General features: G+C 31.2%; 2 protein-coding genes across 2 annotated transcripts; one reads left to right on the top strand and one right to left on the bottom strand.

Annotated features, from left to right (window-relative positions):
• Positions 1 to 1,043: 1,043 nt before the first annotated feature.
• Positions 1,044 to 5,103, top strand: LOC107607514 (GDSL esterase/lipase At3g14820-like). Its single transcript, XM_088493424.1, has 4 exons — positions 1,044 to 1,469; positions 4,007 to 4,137; positions 4,229 to 4,462; positions 4,566 to 5,103. The coding sequence occupies exons 1-4, from the start codon at positions 1,166 to 1,168 to the stop codon at positions 4,833 to 4,835; spliced, it is 939 nt and encodes a 312-aa protein (XP_088349550.1). The 5' UTR covers positions 1,044 to 1,165; the 3' UTR covers positions 4,836 to 5,103.
• A 69-nt stretch (positions 5,104 to 5,172) lies between these two features.
• On the bottom strand, positions 5,173 to 12,561 carry LOC107609856 (CO(2)-response secreted protease). Its single transcript, XM_016311904.3, has 9 exons — positions 11,618 to 12,561; positions 11,188 to 11,438; positions 10,892 to 11,003; positions 7,194 to 7,710; positions 6,659 to 6,759; positions 6,336 to 6,578; positions 6,142 to 6,256; positions 5,856 to 6,069; positions 5,173 to 5,785 (listed from the first exon to the last, which is right to left on the bottom strand). The coding sequence occupies exons 1-9, from the start codon at positions 11,815 to 11,817 to the stop codon at positions 5,220 to 5,222; spliced, it is 2,319 nt and encodes a 772-aa protein (XP_016167390.1). The 5' UTR covers positions 11,818 to 12,561; the 3' UTR covers positions 5,173 to 5,219.
• Between the last annotated feature and the right edge of the window lie 3,877 nt (positions 12,562 to 16,438).

The raw sequence follows: 16,438 nt of genomic DNA, 5'->3' as shown, positions 1-16,438 counted from the left end.
GTGTAAAACTTGAAATAAAAGAACAGTGATGCAGAATAAATGATAAGAGAATGAAAGACCACATATGATATAATTTGTAGAGAGAATACCATAACTAATTCAATTTTAAAATTCTCTCTTTTAAGACACGTTGGATTTTTACTACTTGACAATCTTTTATTAATAATTTAGTATTAGATTAAATTTAAAGACAGATAAAATGATAATTAACATACCAATATATTATATTAAAAAATCTAATCAACCATATTAAATTATCTAATTTCTTTTAATACTTAAAATATCATATTTTTTAACTATCATATCACATAAAGATATTTTGACTTAAGTAGTTATGTGTGTGCGTGTGTGCAAGATTTTTTATATTTTTAATTTGTGTGTGTAAGCTGTGCAAGACTCTTTATATTTTTAATTTGCATTTATCAATTTTAAAAATTAATGTGGGCGCCCGCGTTTGTATGCAGTATACTATAGATCGATTGTTTTCAGATTCAAAATCTCTGATTAGTATATAATATTTTATTTTCTATTATTATAATTAGTTGTCTGTCTCCTCACATTTAGTTTCCCATGAAGTTGTTGAGCTGATTTCGAAGTACTTCTTATTATTCCTGTCGTGCAACCTACTTCTTTTCGTTGGCATGATTCCAATTCTAGATCATTCACTACATATTTTTCTTGCTTATAAATATAAGGAACATAGCAATATCTGAGTTATTCTCCTTGCATTGTTGGGGTTCTCCGTTATTACTATTAATTGCAGAAAAGCAATATTATAATTGGTGATACATATTCTATGACAAGATATGTGGAAGTGAATTGGAGCAATAAACTCTGATTTGTATGTGTGGGGATCAGACTTGTGTATGTTTGAAGCAATTATGTATGGAAAATTGGAAATCACACAGAAAATATCCCAGTACATGTTTTATTATGTTAAAAAAATGAGATACATGAACCTTCCTAGCGCTGTGTTTGCTGGACTAATAAATGATGAGAAAATTTGAGCATATCATATAATATTTAATATTTCATATACGAGCATGAATTATGCTCCAAGTATATAGCTCTCTCTCTCTCTCTCTTTCTATATATATAAAATGTTATGGGGCTCACGAGTCACGAATCACACAATTGAGCATTAGCGAATTAAAGGAGAAATAATATGGAGGCACTACAGTGCAGGAACAATAATAATAGTAATACTAATAAGATTATTGTGGTGTTTCTTTCTTATTGGGTTTTGTTGCTGGGTGTTTATTGTTACAGAGCAGAGGGTATAATTAAGATGCCAAGGAATGAAACGGTGACAGGAATGATATTATTTGGTGACTCAATAGTGGACACAGGAAATAACAATGAGCTAGCAACATTGGCTAAGTGCAATTTCCTTCCATATGGAAGGGACTTTCTTGGCGGGAAACCAACGGGAAGGTTCTCCAATGGCAAAGTCCCAACTGACTTTATAGGTACTTGGTTAACTTATGAAGAATGCTTTCTAGGTTCATTTGATTTAGTCATTTTTTTTTTAATTTTTTAAGAGATATAACCGTAAATATATTAAATTATTTAACTATTTTTATCTATTATCTCCACATAAAAATAATTAGGTGAGATTGTGTTCATATAAAAATAATAGCTGACAGTTTTATTTTAGTCACCAAAACTTGTATACTGTCATAAAACAAAAAGAAACAAAAATGTAATTTAATTTGAATGTACTAATAATATAGAATTATTTTACACTTTTATCTATTCTATACTAATTAAAGTATACACAGTCCTTGCACGATTGGCCCTCCTATATATCAGTATTGAATATAAAATCGTTTAAATGAATCAAATTCATAGGTCAATCCGTTTACTTACTCAAATGGTGGTTTTTATCTTTAAAATTAGACCTTTTAAACTTAAAAAGTAATTATTTATATAAAATATATATATTAAAAATATAAAATAATATATATAAATATACACAAATACATGATGAATGGTACTTGACTTTTACTGTATATATAACATTTTTCAAGAACAAAATACAATAAGATGTAAAACTAGGCTCATTTTTTTGGTTATTGGAGTGATGAATGTGTTGTGCTGAGTTATGGGATAGGGTGGTGCTAAACTTCAATGTGAGACAGAATTTTTTGACATGCTAAGGTAACTAGTCGGACCATACAACTTGTATGAGAAGAAAAATAGTATGGACAAATCGGATGGTCCGATTTGCATGGAGGAAAATTCGAATTTTGAATGTAGCAAATCGGACCGTCCGTTCTCTTTTTTTTATATATATATAATTCGTAAATCAATTCGGATGGTTCGAATTGAATATTTTAATGTTGGTACAATACGGACCGTCCGATTTGGCATGGAGAATTCAAACGGTTCGATTTCTCTTTACTTGATCCCACAGGCTGGTAAAGCACACACACTCTCCATATCCCCGTCCTACCCTAATCCCTCCTCCATAACAAAAATAAAAAGCGGTAAAACTATATGCATGTCCTTTTAGATTATTTTCTAAAAGAATTTATATAAGGTAAATCTTTTAGGCTAAATAGGTAGAGTCTGATCTACCCGAAAAAGTAATGGATCAAATGAGCTATCTCCCAAGTTAGACGGGTGGTCCGTTTAAATATTTTTTTGTATTTTACAAAAAAAAATAAATACTTTTATTTTTAATGTTTTTTCTTGACCTAATCTAAAGATTTGACTCATTAAAAAAATTATTTGTCTAAAAGTGATATTTTTTCAAAAATTTTTAGCTTAAATTTTTTTTTCAACAATAAAAAAAAATCTAGAGATCCAACTTTATATACAGCTAAGCAATCAATTTTTTAAAAAATTTTGATTTTTAAATTTAAAAAACTAGTTTTATACTCAAAAAACACACGTCCTCCCACTCCTTCACCTCTCTTCTCCTCTCCCTTCGCATCTCTTCCGTATCTCTCCCTTCACATCGCCTCCTCATCAGCGACGGCCTCTCTTTCGACGCCGTCTCTCCATCAGTGTCGTCTCTTCCTTAGCTTCTTCTTCTTCTCTAGCTCACCTTTAAAAATTCTTGTAGAAGATTTTGGATATTTCTTTTTGTTACGTTTCAGATGTTTTTTTTATTGGATTTTAATGAGTATTCTTTTTACAATGATTTTGAATATTTTTTCATTTAGTTTTAGATGTTTTTATATTTTGTATGTTTCTTTTTTAAAAATAAAAAATCTAAAAAATTAAAACATAATACTTTTATAATGATTTTAGATGTTTTTTTTTTATTTAATTTTAAATGTTTGTTTTATTTTATTTTGGATGTTTCTTTTCTTTTAGTTTTGGATTTTTTTTTTTAAATTTAGATGAGAATGGTGAGAGGCTAACAACATCGGAGAGAGACGTATAAAAAAGGAACAACGGCGCAACGGAGGGAAGCAAAGATGCGGGAGAGAGAAGTGAACGCACAACAAAGAGAAACAAAGACATGGTGGAGGGAAGTACACACACGGCAAAAGGAAGCGCATCCACGGCGGAAGAAAACGTTGTGGAATGAGGCATTTTTTTTTGGGAAGAAAGATGTGGGAGAAGGAAGCGAAAGGATTAAGGTTTAGATGATTTTTGTTTTTATATTATGATAATAAAATTGACGTTTTGAAGTAAATTGCACATTATTTTTAGTATTTTTTAAACGTTTTTGCAACCAACTAATAATTAACTGTAGTTGACTGATATCCTAGTTAATTACCTAACAAGGTTGAAAATTAAAATATAAACTAATCAACCCATTTAGTCCGTTGGCCTTAACATAACCAACGGTATAGACTTAAAAGTTGAAGCTCGTAAAAAAAATTAAGAGTGTTATAACCTTCAGATTGAGTCTAAATAGATCGGGTAAACCTGTTTGACAACTCTAATTAAATATTCTTTTAGTTCTTATCTCTAATAACTCCCTCTAAGACTCCACAAGAGTTCATCACATTGATTTTGTGATTCACTATTGTCTTGTTTGATAGTTCAGCCGAAGAGTTGGGAATAAAAATGCCGATACCATCGTATATGTCTGTAAGTTTGCGGCCCGCGGATCTTCTTACCGGAGTCAACTTCGCTTCCGGTGGCTCTGGTTACGATCCTTTGACTCCAAAACTTCTGGTACATTAATTAGTAGGTGTATTTATTTACATGCATGCATTTCAATAAATCCGATCCATACCTCTTAATTAATATAATGCATATGCATTAGTCTGTGATACCATTATCCGAGCAACTGGAGCAATTCAAAGAGTACATTGGAAAACTGAAAGCAAATTTTGGAGAGGAAAGAACCAACTTCATCTTGTCAAAAAGTGTAGTACTTGTGGTAGCCAGCAGCAACGACATTTCCAACTCTTATTTCGCAACCGGAATCAGGAAAGCGCAATATGATATTAACTCCTACACTGATATGTTGGTCCAAATTGCCTCTTCTTTCATTATGGTAATAAATCAATAATAATCTCACTAGCTAGCTCCTCTCATGAATATTATCATGAACTTTTATTACTTCTTATTTAATTTGTTGAAAGTTAAATAATGAAAAGGAAATATATAAGTTGGGAGCAAGAAGAATCGGAGTATTTAATGCACCCCCAATAGGATGCTTGCCATTTCAGCGAACTCTATTTGGAGGTATAGAGAGAAAGTGCTCGCAGGAAGTCAACGATGCATCAAAGTTGTTCAATGCTAAATTATCTTCAGTCATGAACTCCCTGAGACATAGTCTCACTCAAGCCAAGCTGGTAGATATGGATGTTTACAATCCTTTGCTTCATGTTATTGAAAATCCATCCGAATATGGTATTACAAATTAAAGACGTATATTTAATTTATACATACATTTCTTTATTATTATATTCTAAATGTTTCATTTCATTGACGATATACATACGATTCTAAATATGTATTTTGGGACAGCTTTCATCCCACACAAAGGACCTACCAGATTCTTGTGAGTCAAGTCCTAAATAAATATGTAAACAACTTTTGATTTGAGTAATATTAGACGTCATGAATATATAACTATAGATATTATATATGTAAAATTATGAATGTTAAGCTAAATAAGACAATTTTGGATTATTGTCTCCCTCGCAGTACGGTACCTTGATATATAGTTAAGAGCAAATAAATAATGGAACAAGGCACACATAAGAAGTTGCATTTATTCATATTACTGGCTTTTACGCACTAGCTACTTAATTAGTCAATACAAATGGACTTTGAACACTATATTTGCCATCACTCCAAGTAATGGATCCAAACTGATCTCCATTCAACGACGTCGAACTTGAACTCAAGCTGAAGCTAACTTGGTAGCTTAGTGTTTTACTACTTTCCGTGAATTCAAGTTTTTCTGGAATTAGCTTAACATTTACCCCACTGGGAGCATCCACAACAGAGGAGTAGGTTGTTTCATCGTCTTCACCAACATTTGTCACTGTTCTACTCACATTCACTGCTCCTCCACCTTTGAGGTTGGAGACTACTATGGAAGGGTAATTGATGTTGGAAATTTGATAAGGGCTCAAATCCTTTGGGCAATTGAAGCTTTCAGGGACAGTTTTGGAGATGATTTTAATGGTGGTCACGTTAAGCCCAATGTAACACAAGAAGTTCAAGTAGTCAATGGTGGTGGTTTCGTAAACTAGCCCTGGTTGCAACGGTTCAGATGTCGTAATTTCCCCTGCTCCATAATCATAAGGTGTGGCTACTGACCCTGAATCCGTTGTCAATAAAGCCTTCATATTGTTGTTCTGAATTGCTGCATTTAGAAAGATGATTAAGGAGTGGATTACATTAGAAAGTAATCGTTAACCGATTAATTAACCTACCTGAAGTCATTATGGCTGACTTAATAGCAGAGGGAGTCCAAGTGGGGTTACGAGATTTAACGTTGGCTGCGAGGCCTGAAACATGAGGGCATGCCATGGAAGTCCCTGAAAGGACTTTGTATGCTGAGGGCTTTTGTCCTTGTGGGACATCATCGTCTGCGCCGTTGCCAAGCCATGCCGCAAGAATGTTAACTCCCGGTGCTGCAACATCAGGCTACAACGCAGAAACAGCCTTCAGAGAACCATATATAAACGTATTATTGGCGGCTTAATTAAAAACAATTACCTTGAGGATATTACTTGAAAGTGTTGCAGGGCCTCTTGCAGAGAAGTATCCCACCACGGGTGCAGGCTTATACTTAATGACTGAAACTGTTGGCAGAATTGTTGCCATTGATTTGCTTCATACACATGATAAAATTAATAAATTCATGGTCATAGTAAAATTATAAAGATGGATGGGAGATTGATTTAATTTACCTAGTGGAATTGAGATACTGAAAGATTGGGGCGCCATCTTTTGGGCTTACGGTGGTTGCTGGAAAGTTCCCAAGAAATTGTGTCACAGATCCACCTTGGTCAGTGACATGAACCATGCCTACTCCTCCTGCTTGTGACACTTGGAAAGCCTTTTCGGTAGTTGAATAAGTATCGTTTTGCCCATCGCAAAACACGATCTTCCCTTTCACCTTTGTTCCATCTAACGCATTTGGGTGGCATTGCCTGCATGCGTTTCACAAATTAAAGTAATACAAGGGAGTTTATTTAATTCACTGCTTGGTAGAATTTGCATGCATGCGTACCTTGCGTCAGAAACCGTGGCACTGCTTGTCTTGGCAGACTCGCCATTTATGAATGAATAATCCGGTGTCTTTGAAAGCGGAGAGAAATTTATAGCATTGCCCTGAAATTTAGTAACTTCCATTCATCACCAGTTCACCACATATATCAGTAGACACTAGTCCTTAGTTAAACCTCTATAGTAACCTACTGTTTCATCGTGAATTCACTAATTCCAAGGGGAATACTCATATATATATATATATATGAAGATACCGTTAGATGATTTAGTAAAACATATTCAATCAAACATGTCAAACTATTAGTCTTCATGCGGGTATACCATTATTAAAAATACTAATAAAACTACCTAAAAAGAAATATAAAGAATTTGATTTAATTTGGAGAGTTAACAATAGCAATGGTTATTAGTTGTTATTATTACAAAGCAGTATCCAGAAAGAAAAGAAAAAAGGTAATGGAGATTAAAGATTGAAATTAAAAGTGAAGAAGGAAGAGAATATAGAGAAAGAAAAAAGTCGCCACATCAATTGGTACCTGGACCACTTTGTTGTCACCCAACACAAGGTTAGACTCAAACTCCCGATCGATAGTGGTGGCTGCAACCGTTAAAATCCATGGCGCGTCGTTCACGACAGTTTTCGACGACGGTCCATCATTTCCGGCGGCGCAAACCACCACGATCCCGCGCTCCACCGCGTGGAACGATCCGATGGCAATGGGATCGGATGTGAGGTCTGGTCGGAGCACTGACGGCGATCCAAGTGAGAGAGACAGCACGTCGACGCCGTCGTTGATTGCATCGTCAAAGCCGGCGAGGATGGCGGAGCCCCGGCACCCGAAGTTGGTGCACACTCTGTACATTGCCAATCGGGATTGTGGGGAGCCACCGACGGCAGTCCCCTCCGCCAGACCGTAGAAGGATACATTTGCGACGTTGACACCCGCCGCCGTGGACGAGACGTGAGTCCCATGGCCATTGGAATCTCTTGCTGTGTTATCCCCGTCATTACCCCCATTAGGGTCTGCATAATACCTCGCTCCAATTATCTTCCTGCCCAAAATGAAAACCACGCCTTTATTATTATTATTATTCACAACATGAAAATGTCTAAAAAGAATTAAAAAATAAAATATTTGGAATAACAAATAATAAGTGTTTAAAAATGTTTGAAAATAAATAAAAATTAATATAAATCAATTAAAATTTATTTTACTTTCCATTCATTAATTACCGTTCAAATAAGTTATTAATAGACTAAACCACCAAAAGTAATCATAAAAGATTGATTCGGTGACAAAAATAATCATAAAAGATCATAACTCCTCATATGTCCACAAATGATTAGATTTGTCTGACAAAAATAACCACGTATACAAGCTATACTCTCATAGCTTTGATTTCACCTTTAATCTTCTTCTCAACCTTGATGGCCATGTTAACATTTCTCTCCCTATGGTCTATTGGAACAATCGTCTATTGGCTATTTTTGACAAACAGATTTTTTAATATTTTGCTAATTTTAAAAGAAAAAATTATTTTAATTGTAATAAAAAATTATATATCTAATGATGCATTTTGATTTGTCAAATTACAAATATAAATTATAAATTATATATAAAATGAAAAGAATAGACAGAAATAGAAAAGGGAGACAGGATAAGAGAATCCAAAAAGAAAATTTATTAATTTTGAAAGGAAATATTTTTCTCAATTTTAATAAAAAAAATATCATACAACACATTTTGGTTAAGTTAGTAATATATATATATATATATATATAGCTATATTTTAATTTTAATATTTTAATTTTAATTTAATTTAAATGCAATTAGAGAATGTCATGTTATACATTTAATTATCAAATTGTAATTAATCTTTAATAATGATATATAGAAGAGATAAAAGTGGTGAAAGAATGAAAGAGATAGAAAAAGAGAGATGAAGGAAAAAAAAAACTCTTTAATTTTGGAAAAATAAATTTAATTTTATTTGCAAGAAAATAATATGTAGGATATTTTGGTTATAAAATTAATAATATATAATAGATATATAATATAATTATAAATATTAAATTAGATAAGATAACTTTAAGATGGACTAAATTATTGTATTAGTTTATAATTTTATCAAATTTATAATTAAATTACTATAATTTAAAATTTTTTAATTAAATTAAGTCATTATCGTGCCAAAAAATTTAGAATTAATAGAATATTTTTTTTATTAAAATTGAAGATACTAATATTTATGGATTAAATTCTTAAATCAAACGTCTTCTCATTTTTAAAATATTTTATTAACTCAAATGTTTTTGGTACAGAAATAACTTAATTATAAAATTAAAAATAATATAAACACTGAATTTAAAATATTATTTCAAATTATAGAAATTTAATGAAAATATAAGAATTCACATAATAAGTTAACCTTTAAATTATGATATCCCTAGTATATGATACGTAGTGTTAGCTCATATTTTCATATTAATAAATACCTCATTATATATTTAAAGGAGATAAATAGAAAGAGACCTTACAAATTAAATAACATTTTCCTTTTTATTTTTTTTATCTCGAATAATTACTTAGGTGTTCCAAAAACAAATGAGGACTTTTATTCTATTTCATTTATGTTATGATATATTAGATCATTTTTATTGTTTGAAATTAAATTTCCAAAATTTTAAAAATTCATACTTTTTGAAATTTGAACTAATAACTTCCTCTTTGCTAAGAATAGAATAGAAATTCTAATTGCTTGAAACAAAAACGAAACATAACACCTAAATGATTCTCTTAATAAAAAGGGACCACTCGACTCCTCCATGCATATCATAATAAAAGTAATGATTATGCGATTAATAGAAAGCCTCAAATATTAATAAATTTAATTTATGTTAACCAATATTTTTAGTTAATCTAATATTTTTATTTAGAGAAAATTCTATTTTTTTTTGAGAGATGCTAAAATGACACTCTCATTTTTTTTTATTTGTAAAATATATATATATATATATATATATATATATATTTATAATTTTTAAAAAATTTCTCTTTAATCTATTTTAATTTTACTCATTTTTTAAGAAAAATAAATTATCTTTTACAAAAATATATTTTACCAAAAAAATTATTTTTTGATTAAATTTTGTTTACCAAAATACTTTTTAACAAATTAATTTTTTATTGATTAAATTATATTTTTATCAAAATATTTTTTTAAAAAAATTTTAATGATTAAATTATTTTTTTAAGATACCCTTCAATAATTTTTTAATTATTAAATTGTGATTTTACCAAAATTTTTGTTAACAATTATTTTTGTACTTTACTATTAATTTTTTGATATTAATGTTTATTATTTTAACATTAAATTAAAAAACTCTTACCACTATTAATATGTATAACAATTGATATTAATAAATAATTTATTTCATAAAATTATTAACAACTTTATCAAGATTTAAAAATAAGTCGAAATAGATAAATCCCAAATTTAAAAATTAACATATCATTCCTTTACATATTTACAAAGCAAATTTTTTAATAATAAAAAAAATTATTGAAAAGTATCTTAAAAAAATAATTTAATTATTAAAATTTTTTTAAAAAAATATTTTAAAAAAATACAATTTAATTAGTAGAAAAATAATTTGTTAAAGGACATTTGATAAATAAAATTTAATCAAAAAGTAAAATTTTTGTTAAAGGGTATTTTTGTAAAAATAATTTATTTTTCTTGAAAAATGAGTAAAGTTAATGTTTTTTTTTTATCAAAGATAGGAGACTCGAACCCGCAACCTCTTAATTGAGTATGGGGAGACTATGCCATTTGAGTTATTACTCATTGGCAAGTAAAGTTAATGTTAATTAACACAAAAAATTTAAAAATGAATTAAAGATAAAATTTTTTAAAAATTACAAAAGAGGAGAGTATACATTTTATAAATAAAAGAGAAGAGAATATTATTTTAACATCTCTCAAAAAAAATGTTCTCTTTTATTTAATTCAAAAGTTCAGTATTATATTTTTAATATTTTTAATATTATTAAATTTAACTGTTATTAAAAAATAATAAATTATATCATTCCTCATGTAACTAATATTGATATCTGATCAGAAAGGCAACTAATTAACTTAGCAAGGTGCGGCATAGCAGTGGTGGTACGTAGTTTTTCATTGTTCTCTTAATTTGGTGGGATCTCAATTATCAATTTTATTATAACTATACCTGTTGCAGTTGGATGAATTGAAATCTGTCGATTTCATGCAGGTACCCTTCCAACGGGATGGAACAGGATCCATGCCCGTGTCCACGAAACTTTCCGCCTCTGGCCATATACCTGATAAGTTTCAAATATTGAGTTATTTAATTTGTTAATTAATTAATGTTGAAAGTTAAATGATGAAACATATTAGGTGCGTCCAGATATTCAATTAATTCATGAAAGGCATACATATAAAATAAAATAGTAGATTATCGTGAACTTGAACTAATAGTTATGTATAGGATATATAATTAATAACCTGTGTCTAAGATGCCAATGATGGTGTCTGATGACTGAGAATTTGCGGCGGTTGGGAGAGAATCGATTTTGACTTGAGTTTGATACTTGAGGAACTCCCATGAACGTGTTGTGTGAAGCTTCAGAATGGGATCAGGGAACACAGATACCACTCCTGGTTTCTGAGCTATTGACTCCGCTTCTTCCTTTGATAGATGAGCCGCAAAACCCGAGAATCCATGCTTGTAGTTCTGTACTAGAGCCTTCTCATTCCTTTCACATACATCAACTTTATATTATTACAATCATCCCAATTTAATTAATAAATAGACATATTACATTACAAAAAATCTTAAGTGACCAACATATTTTTTCTTTTCTTTATATTTGAATCAACTTAGTCACCAAGAGTCTTAGCTCCCTGCTATTTTCGTTCCTGTTAATATAATTACCTTTTTAAGACCAAGTTGAGAACACGAGCATGATCATTACGAAGGGATGCATTTGTTGAATCCGCGGCTCCCATATATACTATATAAACTTCATTATTATTATTGTTATTGTCGTTATCTGCTGACTCTGCCAGGCACAAGAGAACACAGCAGCAGAATAGTAGCGGCAAGGAAGGTAAATAGTTGTTATTCTCTTTCATGTATGTTTTTGCTGTTAATGTGAACTAATATTATTGAAGATTAGGCATGGGTATCATGCGGATATATATAGGAGCAATCCGTCTATTCTACTATTAGTTCCTGATTAATTACTATTATCATCTGATTTGAAAACGATATTATTAAAAAATAACAGTGTACAATGTGTGATGCTGGGTGGAGTAACTGCATGTTGATGCGCATGCGTATTCCCTTTATGCTCCTCGCATATACGCGTCCAAGCATTCAATCCACGCAAAGTGCGCCATAGCCATATACTTGTATATATGTATTGCTTGGCTTTGACTAGTGATGACTAATATTTTAACCCAAAGTGGAGGTAGCAACTACTAATGAGTAACATAACATGTAATGATGCCATGCAGTTTATCATAAAAATGTGTGGGTTAAACGGTGTATTAGCTTGAGTTGTTAGTGGCGGCAAGTATAAAACTTTGTTGGCTTCATCTGCAAGCCTTGACATTAACATTACCGTACGTATGTGTAGCTTGGTAGCTAATTTATAATGACAGAGTCCTTTTAAAATAGAAACCAAACTAGCAACGTAACAATAACTTCACGCGATTCAGCTGAGCAAGATTCTCCTTATCCTTGGCAGCAATCGATGGCACTTTCAATTAGTTGTTATTTGTTAATACTTCATTGTTTCTGGCTGACTGTACATGTTATATCGAAACGAAAAAATAAAAAGATTTTTATTGAGTGAAGCCATTATACTCTTACCAGAAGCAAAAACTTAATGTCATTATTATATATATGTAATGAAAGGACATTTTACCTTTATTTTAGGCCTAATTAAGCTAAACTGGTGGGTCCTTTAATCTATTAAATACAGCATAAATGTATTAGTGGGTTTGGCAAATGGATAATCAACATGGAAATTAATCATTTAGCTGATGAATGGTACGCTTAATAAGTTCACCGTTTGTGGAGAAATGGATATCTTTAAGGCAAGTAATATTTTTCAATATTGGGAAAAATATATACAGTGTTGAGTAGGTATCGAATTGGTTTCTCAAACTTCAAGTTAAGTGATGGAATCTAATTTATTTGATGCGTATTCCCACACTGTTCGGTGCATCTCTGACTCTATATTATCTGCGAGACTCTATCATGTTGAGAATAATTCTAGTGCGCCACTGATATGCATTTTGTCTGTGCACGGCCTCATAATCCTGATAGTGCTCGCAATTAATTAATTAAGTCTTATTAATATATATAACGAAAATGTTATTTGTATATTAAAATTAACTACTAAAATTAGCTATTAATATATTTGTGTATAAATACATGTGATTTAATTTATTTTTCATATGTATTTATATTCTAACGTGTATTTTATACTTCGGTGACTGATTTTGGTATATACATAATATATCATAAAAACAAGATGATAGGTATATATCAAAATCAACTACTAAAATTAGTATAAAATATTTATTGAAATATAAAATATACACTAAATACGGGATAAATGACTTTCATAAACCAAAGCTAACCCAATTTTACGTGTGTCCCCAAAGCCAAAAAAATGTTACGTGGGTGTCTCGTTGCATGTTTTTATGTAAATCGAGTTCATTGAATTCTAATTAGACTTGATCGTACTAAATCGAATCAACTTGATTCGAATTAGTTGATTTGGAGTTTACACATAAATCGAATTCAATAAATACGAATTAGGCTAAGTAGCATTAAATCGAATCAATAAATTTCGGTTTAGTTGGCTACTACTAAATCGAATCAAGCAATTTCGATTTAGTCCCCTTAGTAAATCGAATGAACTAAAGTCGATTTACAGTCAGTAGTGGCTAATGGTAAATCGAGTCCAATAGGCTCGGTTTACTATGAAATCTGCTATATGTATAAATCAAAAGGAGTTAATTTGATTTAGTATATTCCTAATATATATAAATACGAGATAAACGTGAATTTTTCACAATAGTGGGACTCACAATGGTTAGTGATGAGAGTTTTTTTAGTTCTGGTGCACTATAGAGAATCGATTAAAAAGAAAATGCGATCGAAAATTAAATTTACTGATAAGGACCCATTGAGTGTTTTTTATAAAACTTCGACGAGTTTCACCAAGTTTCAGAATACTATACTCCAAAAATTGGGGCTGCACGGCGTGAAACAGATGGAGAAGTTATTCTACAGAATTTCGATTTGCATGTTGCGTGATGATGTGAAGTACGATTCATTCGTCATAGGCAGTAACAAAGATTTGTAAGTTCTGTTCCATTGTCGTCGTCAATTTTTCGAGGTGAGGAGCCTTGAGCTGTTGGCGAAGTTTGTGGATGTGGTGTGTAGTTTAGGAGGTTCAAACTAGAATCCTCAATCCTCAGCAATACCAGTCTGTTCTAGTTCAATGCCTTTTGGTGCCTCATCAGCTGTGCCGGTGATTACACATGAGGCAGTTTTAGTTGCATCTCTGTCCTTTGCAGCTGATCTAAACCATAGTTGTGACGGAGGAATAGGTGATTTTCGATTCTTGGGTGAGCTTGCGATTGCGACGGCCAGTGCTCTTGTTATGGTCACAGTTTTCAGAGAGGGTGGAGTACCGGATAGTGTCGAAGATGTACTGAATGATGATGATGATGATGATGTTTCATGATGATATGGAGTTTACCACGATAGCTGATGATAGTGATGATAACATAGCAAGGACTTCTCCAATTGTGGATAGTGGAGCATCTATTTTAGGAATTCAGCAGTACCCCCATACTTTTCATATTAGCGATGAAACATATTGAAACCATAAATACTCACATTCTTGAAGTGAAGTAAATCTATCCTAAGCCTCCAATGCGTAATTCGAGACCCCTTGTCGCTCAACGTTGAGTGATAACCTGACCATTTGAAAACCGAAACATTTTATCAATGAACGAAATAAACTGATAACATTAAAAACATGTTGCATAACCCAAAAGCAAGTACCTCGACGCCAACGGCCAATGAAAGACATAAAATCCATCAGGCCGGAAACCAGGGAACCTTCAGAAGATCCACGACCGCAGGAGCTGCAATGGACTAGCTAACTTGACAACATTCATGTTGGCCACACGACACATGCACTGGTATAACCATGACAGAGTAGCAGAACCCCAACTATATCGACTCATGTCCTCTAGCTTACCTACGTAGGGTAGCCAACGAATGTGAAGACGTGTACCAGACTTATCACTGAATAGCTGCGTCGATAAGAGCATCATGATATACGCCTGGGCATACCTCCTAACCGTCTCATCGTCTGTAGCCTACGGAAGCTCACTAAATGTCTCTTGCGTCTAAGTGTACTTCACTGTGAACTTGTCGATACAGTTCGCGAGAGGTAAAACACCCAACAGCTCCTCGAACCATACCCACGCTGGGCGGCCACCTTCGATATGTCGCTCAAAGTCCGTGAGGCATCCGCTGACATATTGACCGTCAATCGGGAACCTTAAACGCTAGATCTGGTAGTGTGATCGTGCACTCCTTGAACGGCATGTGAAAAGTATACATCTTCGGACATCATCTCTCTACGAATGCACTCACTAATGGCTCATCCAATCTAAATCAAGTCTCGTTCAGCCTTACAAACAAGATGGTATAAATCTGCCATATTTACTTTTTATAATTACTGTATAAATAGTCAACCATAAAAACGAATACAATTAAATGATTATATAAAGTATTTTATATTACTAATATATTAAAATAAAATTTATTTTTGTTATTATATTCTTAATATGTATTCTAAATATATATTTTAACTAAATCTATTAATTAGTAATATTTGTAACAAAAAAATTATTACAAAAAATCGAAATTTTGAAACAAAAGAAATTTGTAATAAAAAAAGGGCTGTTGCAGTGTCTCATTAAAAAAAGTTTTTGTAATAAAAAATGAAACTGTTACAATTCAAAGTAATATTTTGTAACAAATTTTTTTGATACAAAATCAAAATTCGTTACAAAAATGATAACAAATTTGTATCTTCAAAATATTTTTGGTGACAATATATTTTTTCCTATCACAAAATTTTGTTACAAAATATAACTTGATTTTGTAACATTTTGTTTTCTTTAGTTTCAAAAGCACAATATTTTGTAATAATTTTTTTAATACAAATTAAATACATAATTTACCAAATTATTTTTTAATTAATTAATATATTAACTATTTTACTGAACAAGTTAACATTTATATAATATGTAAAAAATATATAATTCAAACATGTTTCATTTAACTAAAATTTATTTTAAAACAAAATAACATTAATGTCTACATTGATTAGTTCTACAAGTTATATTTCTTACATAAATTCAACCAAAAGTTAAAAGTCTAACATAGATTAGTGTCTCTATGAATCAAAATATTCTTTTAGGTAGTATGTTATCACCATTTTAGCACCCCTGTAAATGAGAAAAACCGAAACAAAAAATTAGAAACAACATATAACACCAATTACAATTTTTTCTATTAACTTTTATTCAAAATTTTTAGAAAATTTTGACAAAACCTCCCCTAAAACTTGGATATTTCCACCGTCTACAGTTCCATCAATAACAACCAATTCATTACTTATTTCTTAGCCAATACACAATCAAATTTATCAAA

This window comes from Arachis ipaensis, chromosome B7 (assembly GCF_059453495.1).
Source record: "Arachis ipaensis isolate K30076 ecotype BB chromosome B7, ASM5945349v1, whole genome shotgun sequence".
NCBI lineage: Eukaryota > Viridiplantae > Streptophyta > Magnoliopsida > Fabales > Fabaceae > Arachis > Arachis ipaensis.
Note: the sequence above shows the minus strand (reverse complement) of the source record. Positions and strands in the feature narration are given on the sequence as shown.